Here is a 13,963-nt window from a genome sequence, read left to right on the forward strand (position 1 = left end):
CCTCGCGGCCACGCCCCCGGGCGCGCGCCGGAGATGTCAAAGGGGCCGCGTGACGCCATCGCGGCGCGACTCCATCTTTGTCAGTGAACAAAATGGCGCCGTACTGCGTGTTGGCGGCTCGGCTGAGGGTGAGCGGCGGCGGCGGGCGGGGCAGGCAGTGGGTAGGACGGGCGGCAGGGACTGCGGCGGGGACAAGAACACTGCCCGCTGGGCGGCCGGAAGGGCGACCGGCCGCCTGCAGCCTCGGGGCCGGGCCGTCCCCCCCTCCGCGTGTAGGTCAGCGTGTCCCCGGTGCGGCCCTACGCCCTGTTTCCATGGCGATGGCGGGGAGGCCGCGGCTTTGGCGGCGGCGGCGTGGCCGCTGCTCGGGCCCTGGGGCAGGGTGTCTCCCGCCGCTGGAGCCGGCCGGCCGTCAAGGTGAGCGCAAGGTGAACGGGGCGGCGGGGACGCGGCCTGGCGCCGCCACCTCCCCCGCCCACCCGAACCCCGCCGCGGTGCGCTGGGGTCGCTGTCAAAGCCCCGGGCCCAGCAGGGCAGAGAGCCTGCGGGCGTGGGCCTGAACGGTGAAATAAAAAGGTCTTTCCCCGGGGCAGGCATTTTTCTTTCCCGCGTCTTGTATTACTTCCCGTTATAGGTGTGCGGCAGCGCAAGGTGACTTCTTGTTCTGTGTGTGAGCTGTGTTTTGGCTAATTTGCTTCAAAAATTCTCCTTTTAATACAAACAGAGGCCCCTGGGTGACAAAGATGCCAGGGTCTCTGTATAAATGAGAACTACAAAGGCTGCAAAAGCAGGCGGGTCAGGCACATAAACTGCCTTTTTCCCCGGGGCAGTAATAGTGGCTCTCATAGTCTTGTCTGTCGTGACCTCTAAAACTCACCTTTGCCGGTAATATGATCTTGCCACAGAGATTCCCTTCCTTGAGACTTTGTTGTGTTTAATGTCTACTCAGTAATAAAGTTTTCATGATCTTTTAAAGCCTGGAAGGCAAATATCAGGTGCAATTTTCTTTTTAGTGTTGCTAAGGGATACAGAAGCCTTTGCTCCCTTGTGATAAAGGCAGGCCCTGTAACTTCTCAGTTTGCCACTTGTGACCTTGGCCAATGTGTTCCCCTTTCTTAGGGAAGTGAAGTAAGAATTTGGTTGGTGTTTAGTATTCTGAAAGTCCTTTGTGAATCTTAATTCCAGTTTTGTATTACTGTCTTGCTTTAGAGGTAGGTGTTTTAGAAAAGTATAGGATTTTTAAAATTTAAATGGAAGTACAGAATAGCACCATTTCAGTTACGTTGCTGTATTTGTTCTTAGTTGTTAAATAGCTTTTAGTTTGTACTTTGAACAGAAATGACTAATAAAATGCAGGGAAATCCTTTATTAGGGTAATGAATTGGTTCTCGTTTAATGGTGTGACATTGCATGAGAACAAGCAGTCATTTGCTAAAATTAATATTGTGTGGTGCAAAACAAAGGCTATGCTGGCACAGTCAGTATGGGGAATTTAGTGTTCCAGGAGGTTGTCTTCTATTATCAGGCTCAGGGTGCATATTTCTTTCCCCCCTGTGAAGGACTAAATCTCTGATGGTAATCAAACGTGCCTCTAGGTGATGTCTTTAGGGGGCAGGGGTTTTCTCTGCTGTGTAGCAGCCTAGAGATGAATGAATATGAGCATCATCTTGTCACTCACGGTGACAGTGCCAGCACTGCCCATGGCACATGTTACTAACATTGGTTCTGCTCACCTCCCATCCTGGAACTGTTTTGGAACTGGAGAGAAAGCTTCCCTCTGAGAGAAATAAATTGGAATTAGCCTGATTTGGACTGACTGTCCTATTTAAAGTATAGTTCTAATAGCCTCAAAGGGTCAAGATCTCTTTTCTGCCTATATGAGATAATGCTTTTAGTACCATTCCATTTTTCGAGCCACATTGACTGAAGATTGACTGAAAGGGAGGACTGTAAAGCACTAAACTGCCTGAAATATCGAGGGTTTGTTGAAGGCATTTTGGGTAAGTATTGCAATTATGCATGGGCAGCTTTGTGTATCTGGCAGAAATGTTGGCTGGGACTAAATGGATCTTTAGAGCCATAATTTTGGTTGCTCTTTTGAGGTGGGTCTAGAAAATGAGCCTGCATTTACAATTTGATGATACCACGCTGCTTTTTGTTTTTAGGCTGAATCATGGTGAATGTTGGAAACTTGGCCAGTGTTCTTAGATCAGGGAAGATGAGGAAAGATGATATTTTGGGTTTCAGCTGGGATTTCTAGGACAGATTTCCCAGATAGGAGTGCACGTAACACAGTTGCTACTCTTTTGAACATGAGCTTTTGCTCACTGGGCTTGTCTGCCTTACTGGCTGCCAAAATGCAAGTTATTTTCTGAATTCGGTCTCCCCTTGCATCTGGACCATTCACTGTAGTGAGCTAAATGCAAGATAGGTACATTAAAATCTGTAAAGAGAAGTGTCGGCTTCCTTACAGAGATTTTAGAAATAATGACCCATTTATTAGGCTGGTTTTCTTCTGTCTGTTAAGGAAGCTTTTCACCTCATAAAATACCAATAGGCTTAGGAGCCCTGTAATAATTACTGCCATTCCTTTTACTGAAATTTGAACACTCATACTGGAATAAGGGATTCAATGCCAGGTGAGAGGAGGTCACTTGGCAGCTGTTTGGTCAGCCTGGAAATTAACAGTTCCTGGATAAAATGGAAAATGTATAGATTGCTGGCTGCCTACTTCCTGTGGCTGTTGGGCTCAAGGCAGTTCTCACTACTTATTAAAAAATGTCATGGAAGCCCCCACAAAGCACTAGTAGATTCCCTCTCAGAGAAGAGTGAGAGGGAATGAAGCTGGCAATTGTCAGGCTTGTGACTTTTCCTTAATCTTGCAGTTCTGCCACCCTTTTTCTGAGGATGCAATAGAAAAAGGACAGGCATGGAGAACAGACAGGTGTGATGAGTGATATATTATAGATTCTTCGTGAGGAGAGATCAGATTTTTGAACCAGGCAGTGTATGCTGTTGCTTGGTGGTGGTGGTGGTGATGGAGCCTTAGGCTTGGTGAGTGCCAACATGAGAACAACCATATTGAATCAAATTAATTCCCAGCAGAAATACGGGATTAGATTTATATCCTAGTAAAATGAAAATGGAACTTTTTTAATAGGTGCCCTTTAAATTCTTATGTAGAGAAAAATGATTCTCTAGTCTCTTGAAGCTGATTGGCCTAGACAATTATTTTCCCTGGGTCATTTTGACCATCACAGAAACAGACCTTCAGTTTTCCAGTCCTCTCCAGGTTCAGACAGAATCCTTCACCTTAAGCAGGCTCTCTTCCTGCTTCTTGTAGCCTGAAGCTGTGGTCAGCAGCAGTCAACTACTTTGTATTGCTGATTCTGCGATTACCAGCTGAACGCTGACATGGTATTAGAAGAAATACTACATTTCCTTGTGCCATTTCATGAAGTGAAAAGATCCATAGACATGTATGTTCAATTGGAAAAGATTTTGCCTGAATTTTGTTTGAAAAGTTTTGTTGTACCTCTTTTTGGAGAGCCCTGCTTCAGATTTCTATTTTAATCAGCTTTGGTTGCAGGCAAGACTAAGTTGCTATGAAGCCTCTACTGTTACTTCTATTTGCATATCTGTTCTTCTCTATGATGAATTAAGAAGAAATTACTACATTAAATCTAAACACGTTTCCTGGTCTGGGGAAGAGATTATTTTTCCATGAGCAGTGATTAAATGACTCCGTGTTTTTTCCAGCCACTCCAGCAGTTGTAGACTATCACAAGACAGTGAATATCTTGTGAGGTAAAAGAAAAAAAAACAAAACCCAAACCAAAACCAAACAAAAATCCCCATCAGAACAAAGCAAACATAAAAGTTATGTCGCTACTAGTAAAGAGCAGCTTTGCCTAGTTTGTATGCTAAACAATGAGAAGCTGGGTGGTGTTTGATTTGGTTTGGGTGGTTGTTTTGGGGTTTTTTGGGGGGGGTGGTTTGGGGGATTTTTGCTGGTGGAAGAAGGAAAAGTCTCAAAGTGTAACACCTGTGATAAGTTCTGGAAGTTCTAAGCTTAAAGTGCAGCACAGTGAAATCTGATGACTAGGTTTCCCATGCGTTCCTGAAGGAGCAGTGCCCTTTTTGTACCACCAGGTTCATTTTCCTCAGATATTCTTTCATGAAAGAGGTGTGCAGCTGCTGTAGGTCTGTACTGCTTCTACCAAAAGTTCTTTGTATAATGGCTTAGGATAGTTTGGTAAAAATGCAAGCTGCACCCTTATTGCTAGTGTGCTGAGCAGTGTGATCTTCAGCTTTCCTGAAATTTTTGTTATGAAGGATGCTAACAAGTGTTATCAAAAGGACAGTAAAACAAGAGACTTGGCTAAAAATTGATGATGTCTCTTTGATCATGATTATTTCAGGCAATGTATTCAATGCTAGTAACAAGAAAGCTGGAAAAAATATTCACAGGGAAACATTAAAATGCTTGAACAGGTTAAAAGAATTGACTAGGTATTTTTGACAGTGCAAAAACAATGGTAGGTACAATGATTGTGTTCTGAACGAGAAATATTTGCTGATTTACAATCACACATACAAAAGGGGCGTTTAGTGTAATACCGCCACGTTTATTAACCTGTACTTATCAAAACTTTGTAACTCTGAAGTAGCAAATGAATAGAAAAAGTGGGATTAAGATTAAAGTATAATACTGGAGGAGGAGGAACTCTTGTCTTCAGTCTGTTTCCAGACTTGTAATGCTGATGAGTGAGACTTTGAAAGCATGTAAGAAATGCATGTGCCAAATCCTTGGAAGTTTTTATGGAGGCTGCTGTCTGACTCAGTTTTCAAAGCAGCGTGAGAGCTTTTAGCCCTGGGCACTGACCTGTCTCTTTCAGGTCAGGTGCTGTAAAGGTGCCTCGCATAGCCTGCCCTTCTCCTGTGTTCCAAGAAACTGTCTCACTGTGGAGGCTGCCTAGTGAAATTTGGGCGCTTTTTTCCTCTGGCATTTTCTGCTGATGCATTCAGCTCACAGTATAGTTCACCTGTCATGCAATTAACTCACCTGTAGGGTAAGTGCAAGGCTTTTTGGAGGCGAAAGGTGAAGGGTGCCTTTGTGAGAGTGAGGAAAAGAGCACCTGGATCTGTGCAGCCTGCTTGGCGGAGCTAGTGCGTTTTTTCCACATCTTGCTTCTCCTGCTTTGTGTTACATTGTAGACCAGGCTTGTACACCAAAGTCTCCTGATGTGGAAATTTACTAAGCTTTGTAGCTTTGTGATGGTGGAACAGAGGCATGTCCACTCAGACCCACGCTGTGCCACCTGCCACTGCTCTAATGTCAATGCCAGAAAGCAAATGCAAACCTGGGGTTAGTTTGCTGTAGAAACGGCATTGGTTCTTCTGTGCCATGGCTCTGATGTGTCAGGAGTATGGCAAACTGGTGTTTGCTCGAGAATTGGCTCAGCATTGCCTGAAAGCAGATTTCTCATTTGAAAGCATAAGGCATATGGTGCAACAAATGCTACCTGTTCTGGGTAACCTGGTGTCTCACTGTTTAACATAATATGCAGTATTGTACGATGAAATGTATTTGGGTGCCTTTAAAAACGCTTGCAATTTCTCTGTTCCTCAGTCTATAAAATCCCATTAACAAAAACTGAAAAACATTTTTTATTGATATGTTACAGACATTCACTCTGCAAGGTTCCAGTGCTAATACTCTCCTTTTTTCAGCATGCCTTGAATAGCGGGGTACGGCGCTACCATGTTGCTCCTGTCCTGTGCCAGCGGGCCAAGGTGGCCATGAGCCACTTTGAACCTAATGAATATGTAAATTATGAAAAGCTGGAGAAGAACATCAACATTGTCCGTAAGAGGTAAGAGTGGAGAAAGGAAGATGGGAGGGGTCAGTGTTTTGAGTTTAGCTCTGCAATGACAGGAGGGGAAGAAAACAATGTTGTGGGGCCCTGGCATAAGGAATGTTTACCAGGGAAAGCAGCATTGAACAGTGGCACTTGTAAATATAGTGAAGCACGAGTTGTAGTGTCTCCACATAGTGGTGGGGCACTATGGGAAGGGTTGAAGGATATGATGAAGCACTGCAACACTCAGAGAACCAGGCCAGTGCTGAGGAGGTGCTAAAAATGGCTTCATCTTCTTTGTTTAATGCCCTTGTTGAGGAGTCTTTGCATTGGCCCTTGCTTCTTTCTGGGGCAGCAGCACGTGGGCAGTGGTTGTTATAGGCTAATGCTTCTTTGCACCGTGTTTCAAGAGTAAGTGTTCTCCTGGGTTCTGCTCTAGGTACTAGGAACAAAGGGCTAGGAATTCATAGCATATGTAAACATAGTGACCTTAATCTGCTGATAGAGGCTTGTGTGCCTGCTAAATTGTCATTCCTGCCCCACTTACTGTGGCAGTGTTTTGTATGACTTGTCCTTCAGTCTTTGTGTCCTTTATTAAATGTGGTAGCTCTCATTTCAAGTTGTTGTGTTGATTTAGTTACTTCTCAGATGATCTCACTACATACATAAATAGATTCCTCAACTGATGCAGGACGAAAGGTCTGAGGTCACGAAATCCCACTTGTATTTGCTGTGGGATCTGGTATTTGTGAATTGAGTCTGACCTCTGTCTCACCTCTACATTGCTGTCCTGAAGTGTGACTCAAGAAGTGAGCAGTCAATGTTTCTTTTACAGTGTAGGAAGATTATAAAAGAAAGCATAAAATGACATCAATTCATATATTTTTGAATTTTATGAACTGAACCCTTGTTTTAGCCATGTGCCAGTTAATATTTTAGTGCTGTAAGAAGAGCATGGAGGTTTCTGTGTGCTAATAGGTCTTAATAGTCTGAGCAATATAGGTAAGTGTTTTGTTACATGCTTAAAAGGGCAAATGTTGAAGTACACAAGATGCAGATACTAAAATTATTCTCCCCAGGCTTGACCGCCCTCTGACCTTGTCTGAGAAGATTGTATATGGACACCTGGATGACCCAGCAAAACAGGAGATTGAGCGCGGCAAGACCTATCTGCGCTTACGGCCAGACCGTGTGGCCATGCAGGATGCCACAGCTCAGATGGCAATGCTTCAGTTCATCAGCAGCGGGCTGCCAAAAGTGGCTGTGCCCTCCACCATCCACTGTGATCACCTCATTGAGGCCCAGTCAGGTGGTGAAAAGGATCTTCAAAGAGCCAAGGTCACTACTGCAGAGACTTAACTTCTGTCTGTTTGAGAATGTCCTTCCAGTTGAAGGAAGAGCTTATTTTAAATTTTTTCCCAGAAGGACAGCCAGGAATCAGCTATGGTAACAGATTGCCTGGGCTGGTCAGCTGTGTAGGTCAGATGCAGTGAAGAAACAGACTAAATGGATTTTTGGGAGTTTATCAGCTGAAATTCATCCATTACATGGTTTAAAGGACCATGAATGTAGGAAAAGCTAGTCTTAAGTTGTTAGTGATGGAAGCCCACATCATGTGTGTTCTGGAGAGAGAAGATATTTCAGCTAAAGGAGAGAAAAAAATTCATTTTGAAGGGAAAAAAAGGAAATCAGATTACTCTATGTTACAGTATGGCAGTGTGAAAAACTTAATGAACATATGTCTGCATTGCACTGGTGTATCCTGTGAGGGGGAGGCAAGCAGTTACTTTCCCAAACCATTTGCTTGTGATTATCTGAAGAGCAATAACTGAATCATGTGCAGCTTTCACGGCTCATGAGGATAGTATAAATGTGTGTAAAAGTATGGAGGATGTTGGGTTTTATTTGGGAATTTCAAGGTGGTGTTTGTCCAACTGCTGATTCACTGCCATTTTAAGGTTTTCTACCCAGTGTTTTACTGTTTATTCCTCCCCAAATGAGCTTCTGTAATATATAGACACATTTATCTCTGACCAACATACCACAGTGCATCTGCCAAGGAAATCTTGTTACTCCAAGTGGACTTAGCCTAAGTCCACTGTCAGAGCCAGGAGGAGTTGCATCTTGAATGTTGATACCAGAATTTAGAAACAGTAAACAGGGGTCAGCTGTATTTTAAGATTTTAGTCCATATCTATTCTCAGAAATTCATGGTGTTGAAGTATCTGCTTTTGGCTTTCTTCAGTGGGCCACAGTAAAGCAACTTGCACTACTTGGGAGTGATTTTGGGGAGTTCTTGCTCTGCTTGTCTCAGTCCTAAGTTGTGCAATTAACAAATTGAGACTTAACTAAATCAGACGGTTTCTTTTCTCCCATTCACCTCCTGTTTTCCTCTTTCCCCTATTCCTGCATTTATTCTCTATAGTGCAATTATATTTGCTGCAGCCCTGAACTGAGCCGAGCCCCTCCTTTGCCATCCACTCTGAGCAGAGCAAGTAAAGGTCCTGCCTTCTTCTGACTGGCTTCTGCTGCTGCCAGTTGGCACACAATGAATGCTGGCAGGCCAGAGGGTGGTTTGGATTTACTGGGGGAGGGATGCACAAACAGAGTGGAGTGACCCAACTCCCAGTGGAAAACGAGGCTTAAAGAGCTGCTGCTGCCTCATGGGAAACTTCAGCAAATGTGTGCTGAGACAATTCTTCAATTATCTCGTTTCCCCTTTCCCTTTATTCTGAAGCTTAGCTGCATGAGAACAGTCTTTAAGAAATTCTCTCCTTCTAGTGCTTATCTTATCTACTCCAGCACTCCTCTGCCAAGAACTGTTAGGATATAATAGTGTCATACTTCCTTGGCAACCATGGTTTTTCTCACAAGCAATTTTCACGGTGTGACCTCCACCAATAATGGTGACAGTGCAGCAAGAAAGGCAGCATTGTGTGAGTCTTAAAGAGGGGACTTGCTAGAATGACAAATGACACTCACCAAATCCCCTGGCAGTGAACAACTTCCAGTTTCATTTCCTAATCTGTAAAAATAAAGCCAAAATAGTTATCTAAGGGGTTTGAAATGTTGCCAAAGCATCTGTATAGGAAAAAGAACACCTGGTAGAGAAGGAAGGAGGGGCTAGAATGAGTGAGGGAAACAGGTTAAAAAAAACCCCTGAGAATAGAAAAAGTGAGCACAGGATTTTTAAATGCCTTACTGGCAGGATTTTCCTTAAATTGTGCTGTCTGGAATTAGAAACTAGAAAAAAAGATGCTTTTAGGAGAGCTACAAGTGGGGTAAAATTAAATGGCCTGTTACAACTGTCTGTCAAACAATTTTAACCTTTTGGTTTTAAAAATGATGTGTGCCTCCCTCCAGCTGCTGCAAAACTGTGACGCAAACTACAGGCAGGCATGTGAGAGAAGGGAACGTGTTTGAACAAGCTTTTGATGTATGGAAGAACAAAATGTGGTACTAATGGTCTGTGCTTCCCTGTGTGAATAGGACATAAACCAGGAGGTGTACAACTTTCTAGCAACGGCTGGTGCCAAGTATGGAGTGGGATTCTGGAAACCTGGGTCAGGAATCATTCACCAGGTAAAGTGTGTGTGTTTGCAGTCTTTGAATGTGCAATGGGTCGTCTTCTTTAGGGTGGAGAGAGAGCTCAAGTGCAAACCATTAGAGAATTTCACCAGTTTAGGGAAACAACTTGATTTGCTCGAAGCAGGCGAGGTTTCTTACTTGCTCCCCTCTCAGTTATCTTGACAACAGTGGGTTTTTTTTCAAGGTTATTTTGGTCAAACTGTAACCTGATGTCTGATTAGGTAGTGCCAACAGCATGCCATGTGAATCACAGAAGCTTGAAATACCTTAACTGCTTGTGGGCTGGCTCCTCTTAGTACAATTGAGACAGTAAGGTGATGCCATGGAGCTGGCTACATAGGGTTAATGTGAATTGCTTTTGGTGGTAAGGAAAGCAGCCTTGGGAACGTACTTTTTTTAGGGTTATTATGTATGCATTTAGTTCCATAAAACCCAGAAGAGTATATGAGGACAAAACAGAGCAGCATACTTCAAGTACTCAAGAATGGCAACACATAAGGAGTTGCTAGGTGAATTTGAATAAAATGCAAAACAGTTTCCAAGTCTGAGATTCTCTTGTTATTACACTTGAATCTAAAAAAGGATATGAACAGTCCCAAGATAACTTACCACTTAATGAGGCTTTTGTTTTTTTAAAATCAACACCTCTGTCAGGATGTCCCTAACTTGCTTGTGGTTGGTTTGCTTTGAGGGTCCAGTAGTCATTTTTCATTGTTCCTCTGAGTGTCAGACAGCAAAAGTTGAAGAGCAGCATGAAGCAAAAGGAGTGGAGAGGAGAATGGATGACTGGCAAACATCCTGTCAGCAGGGAACTTGTGACCAGGTGCAGTCAATAGCTCTCTGCTATGTTTTCTTAGCCACAAAATGAGTTACTAAGGTTACCTTAACATGACGCAACAGATGAACTCTTCAAAAGGTTATGGGAACACCTCGGGTCATTTGTGTTCTGAAACCACTCGTAACATCTGTCACACGGCAACATAGCTTCGTGCTGTGGTTACCAGTCTCTGTGTGGCTGACTTTCTCTGGCTGGAGGAAACTGGTCCTGTTGTATAGCTTCAGAGTACAACTCTGCCAAAGTGAGGCCTTGAGAGTGACCTTTCTCACACAAATACATTAATGTGGCTACAAGGATATAAAGCTGACAGTTCTTGGTGTTTTTGGTAAAGGACCACCTTAGTTCTGTTCTGTGATGCATGTGCTGTGAGTTCTGTGCTTCCCAGAAGGGCTGTTCTTAGTGCTGGTGTGGCACATATGCAGTAAGTTCATTAGCTTGAGTTCTCTGCAGTGTTGCTACCACAGAAAACTCATTTTTTCATTGAAGAATGATTTTGTTAATATTTGAAAAGTCTTGCAGGAAATCGGTAGCAGAAATAAGGGAAGGGCAGCCTCTTGGTGTCTTGGGGAGAAGTTTTTCTATGTAATTAAGTTTTTGCTGGCAGCACGGATTGGAGGAGTCTGTTGGTATTCTACTGCTATGGGAGCATAAAGGCTACAGAAGGTCTCTCTAGCATTGGATAAGTGAACTGACTTGCTCAGCTGTTAATTAAGGTATGGAGATTATGGAACAGACTCTTGAGCCCTAACAAAGGTGGCACCTTAGCAAAAGCCTAAACTGGAAGGGAAAAAAGGAGATTGTTTCCTAATTTTTTTTCTTCTTCTGGGATGAGCAAGGATCCTGGGGCTGAGACTTGCTGCCTTGTTCTGTCATTACATCCTCCACATGGAGTTTGAAATAGAATTTCCAATCCAACCCAAATTGAGTTATTTTCTTGCTACTGAAATCTGCAAATACAAACTGGTCTAAACTTTTGTTCTTGTTTTCTTTCTGCTGTCTTCCCACTCCTTTCCCAAGAAACAAGCAAGCAAACAATCCATTTTTATTTTCAGATAATTCTGGAGAACTACTCCTACCCTGGGGTTATGCTGATCGGCACAGATTCACACACCCCCAACGGAGGTGGCTTGGGGGGAATCTGCATTGGTGTGGGTGGAGCCGATGCTGTGGATGTCATGGCAGGAATCCCTTGGGAGCTCAAATGCCCAAAGGTAGGAGCAGAAGGAATACTAAGCTTTGGTGCCAAGGATGAAATGTATGATGTGTAAGGAGCATTGATATTCAAGCACTATGTATATAAGGCACCAGATACCACTGCAGTCTGACAGGAATATACCCCACAGGAGAGCTATATACTGTTCCTTTCTGACAGGAAGTGATGTCAGTGTCTTTAATTTTTTTCCCTCATTGATGTTGCTCAGGTTATTGGTGTAAAACTGACTGGCAAGCTCTCAGGCTGGACTTCTCCTAAAGATGTGATCCTGAAAGTGGCTGGCATCCTGACTGTCAAGGGTGGAACGGGCGCCATCATTGAATACCATGGGCCGGGTGTTGATTCAATCTCCTGCACAGGTAAGTCAACACAGATCTCTTATCTGAGTGGATTGTTGGTGGAGCTGGGTGTTGAGCTATCTATGGAGGCTGGGAGGGAAATCAAGCAAGAAGTACTAAATGTTCTCCCTTAGCCTGGCCCGGCAGTTTGTACGTTGCAAACTGGGAGAGTGGTGTAACAAGATAGCACTCCCTCTCAGTGAAAAACTGACCTGTCTCCATTAAATCTTCTTGTGACTTTGAGAACGTGGAATGGTTAATTGTGAAGAATCCTGTAAGATGGTGCATCAGGATAAGAATAAGGGTGGATGTATTCCAGCGTATACTTAGAGGGTGGAGATGTCAGCAATAAAGGAATGACATTTTCATTTCAGCCTAAAATAGGCTGTGAATAGAAAAAAGAAACAGGTTAAAGGGAATATATGTGTGACAGCTGCTAAACAAAAAGCTATTTAGAAAAGCAAAGAGGGCAGAGGATAGACCAGAAAGCAGTTTGTAGTATGCAGTTGTATAGTAGCTAATTGTGGGTCTTGGGTGCTGAATTTGAACTAGCAAAAATTGCAGTTCTCTGTAATGTGCTAGTTAGGACCAAATTACAAGAAATGTTCCTTCCTTTGGCTTGAAGTGCAGCCTTCAAGCTGGACTTCTCTCAATTTGCATGACTTGGCTACAACTTGGAATACTTGATTTACAAACTGAGAGCAATTTGGGATTTTTCTTCTATGAAATCAGAGGAATTTGATATCTGTTTCCAGCTTGTTAAATGTAAAACAGGAGCTTCTACAGCTTCATTGCTGTATCCTTGAACGGGATGGTTGATCCCAGTGCTGGGAGCAAATATTAGGGGTTTTTTTATTGTGTTCCATCACTGGAAGCATTTTATTCAGCCCTATTAAATTTCTCACAAATGTCTGGCTCCTCCAGGAAAGATAAATGAGATGGTAGGGAGGGATAGGACACCCATTGCAGGTAGCAGAGACACTGCTCACTGCTGTAAATTATTTGGTGCTCTGTGCAGACAAGGGTTCCTTGTTATCCCTTCCAGTATCTGCAGGTATCAGTGCAACTTTTGGCTCATTCCTTCCACAAGAGTCTGGTCGCAGGCACTGTATTGATCAGAAACATATGGGGCTGAGCCAGCCATCATGTTGTCAGTGTCCTCTCAGCTGTGGGTTTAGGTTTCTGTGGCTGATGCCCTGATCTCTCTTAGCTTTGCTGTCTTTTGCATGTACTGACTTTTGGAGAATTGGGTGGTGTCTCGGTTTTGAAAGACAGGTGTCTGCTAAGGAAGGCAGAGGCCCCCCTTGAAGTGGCAGATATAACCCCTTTTCCCTCCAAGTTATTATATTTTGAAATCAAGAGCCTTTAGGCGAAGATGTGGGAAATAGGAATAACAGTTCTTTACTCTATATATATATGTATATAACCAGTCAAACAAAACAACAACAACTATGGCAGTAACAGCAGTCACAAACCCAGTCCCAGCCTTCTCGGCTGTCAGGCTATTTCCCCTCGGGTGCAGTTCCGCTCGCAGCCGGCAGGGGCGCTGGCGGCTCCCGGTGAGCAGGGCAGGTGCGATGGTTCCCCCGCGGCTGCAGGGGGCGCTCCGGAGCGAGCTCGGGAAACCCGCGGCTCTGGTGCCCTGGGATCCCGGGAAGGATGGAACAAAGGCTTCACAAACCCCTGGGCAGCTGATCCCGGGCTCTCAGGAACAGCAGGCTGAAACAGCAGGCTAGAACGGCGGCTGGAACGGCAGGGACGGACGCAAATCCCGGGTGGCAGGCGAGATGTATCCAGATGGGAGAACCCCACGGAGGCCCAGGCAGGCAGGGCGAGCAGGGCTACAGCGTAGCGAAAGCTCGAAGCAGCAGCGGGGCAGGGCAGCCACAGCCCGGTCTCCAGCAGGGCAGGGAAAGCGGCTTTTGGGGTCCCGGCGTTGCTTCCAGCAGGAAGAAAGAACGGCCAAAAAAGAAAGAAGCAGCAGCTCCTTTCTCTGCAGCTTCTCTCTCCGGACGCTCAGAGCGAACTGACCCCACACCCAGGTGTAGACAAAGGAGTAGCCAGGCCCGCCCCACTCCCCTTTTTGTCTTTCTTAAGTACAGCTATTTGTCCCCTAGCAACATGC

General features: G+C 44.5%; 1 protein-coding gene across 1 annotated transcript in view; it reads left to right on the plus strand.

The window, feature by feature from the left end:
- The first annotated feature begins 21 nt into the window (after positions 1-21).
- The window catches only part of ACO2 (aconitase 2), a 23,296-nt gene continuing 9,354 nt past the window's right edge, over positions 22-13,963 (plus strand). The window contains exons 1-6 of the mRNA XM_042051250.1: positions 22-128; positions 5,734-5,876; positions 6,941-7,199; positions 9,351-9,443; positions 11,340-11,498; positions 11,709-11,859. Coding sequence (XP_041907184.1) covers positions 93-128; positions 5,734-5,876; positions 6,941-7,199; positions 9,351-9,443; positions 11,340-11,498; positions 11,709-11,859 — 841 coding nt within the window. The 5' untranslated portion in view covers positions 22-92. The remainder of the gene's footprint in view (positions 129-5,733; positions 5,877-6,940; positions 7,200-9,350; positions 9,444-11,339; positions 11,499-11,708; positions 11,860-13,963) is intronic.

This window comes from Corvus kubaryi, unplaced genomic scaffold (assembly GCF_017639235.1).
Source record: "Corvus kubaryi isolate FWS band 111438036 unplaced genomic scaffold, C.kubaryi_AGA036_p1.0 74, whole genome shotgun sequence".
In the NCBI taxonomy this organism is placed as follows: Eukaryota; Metazoa; Chordata; class Aves; order Passeriformes; family Corvidae; genus Corvus; species Corvus kubaryi.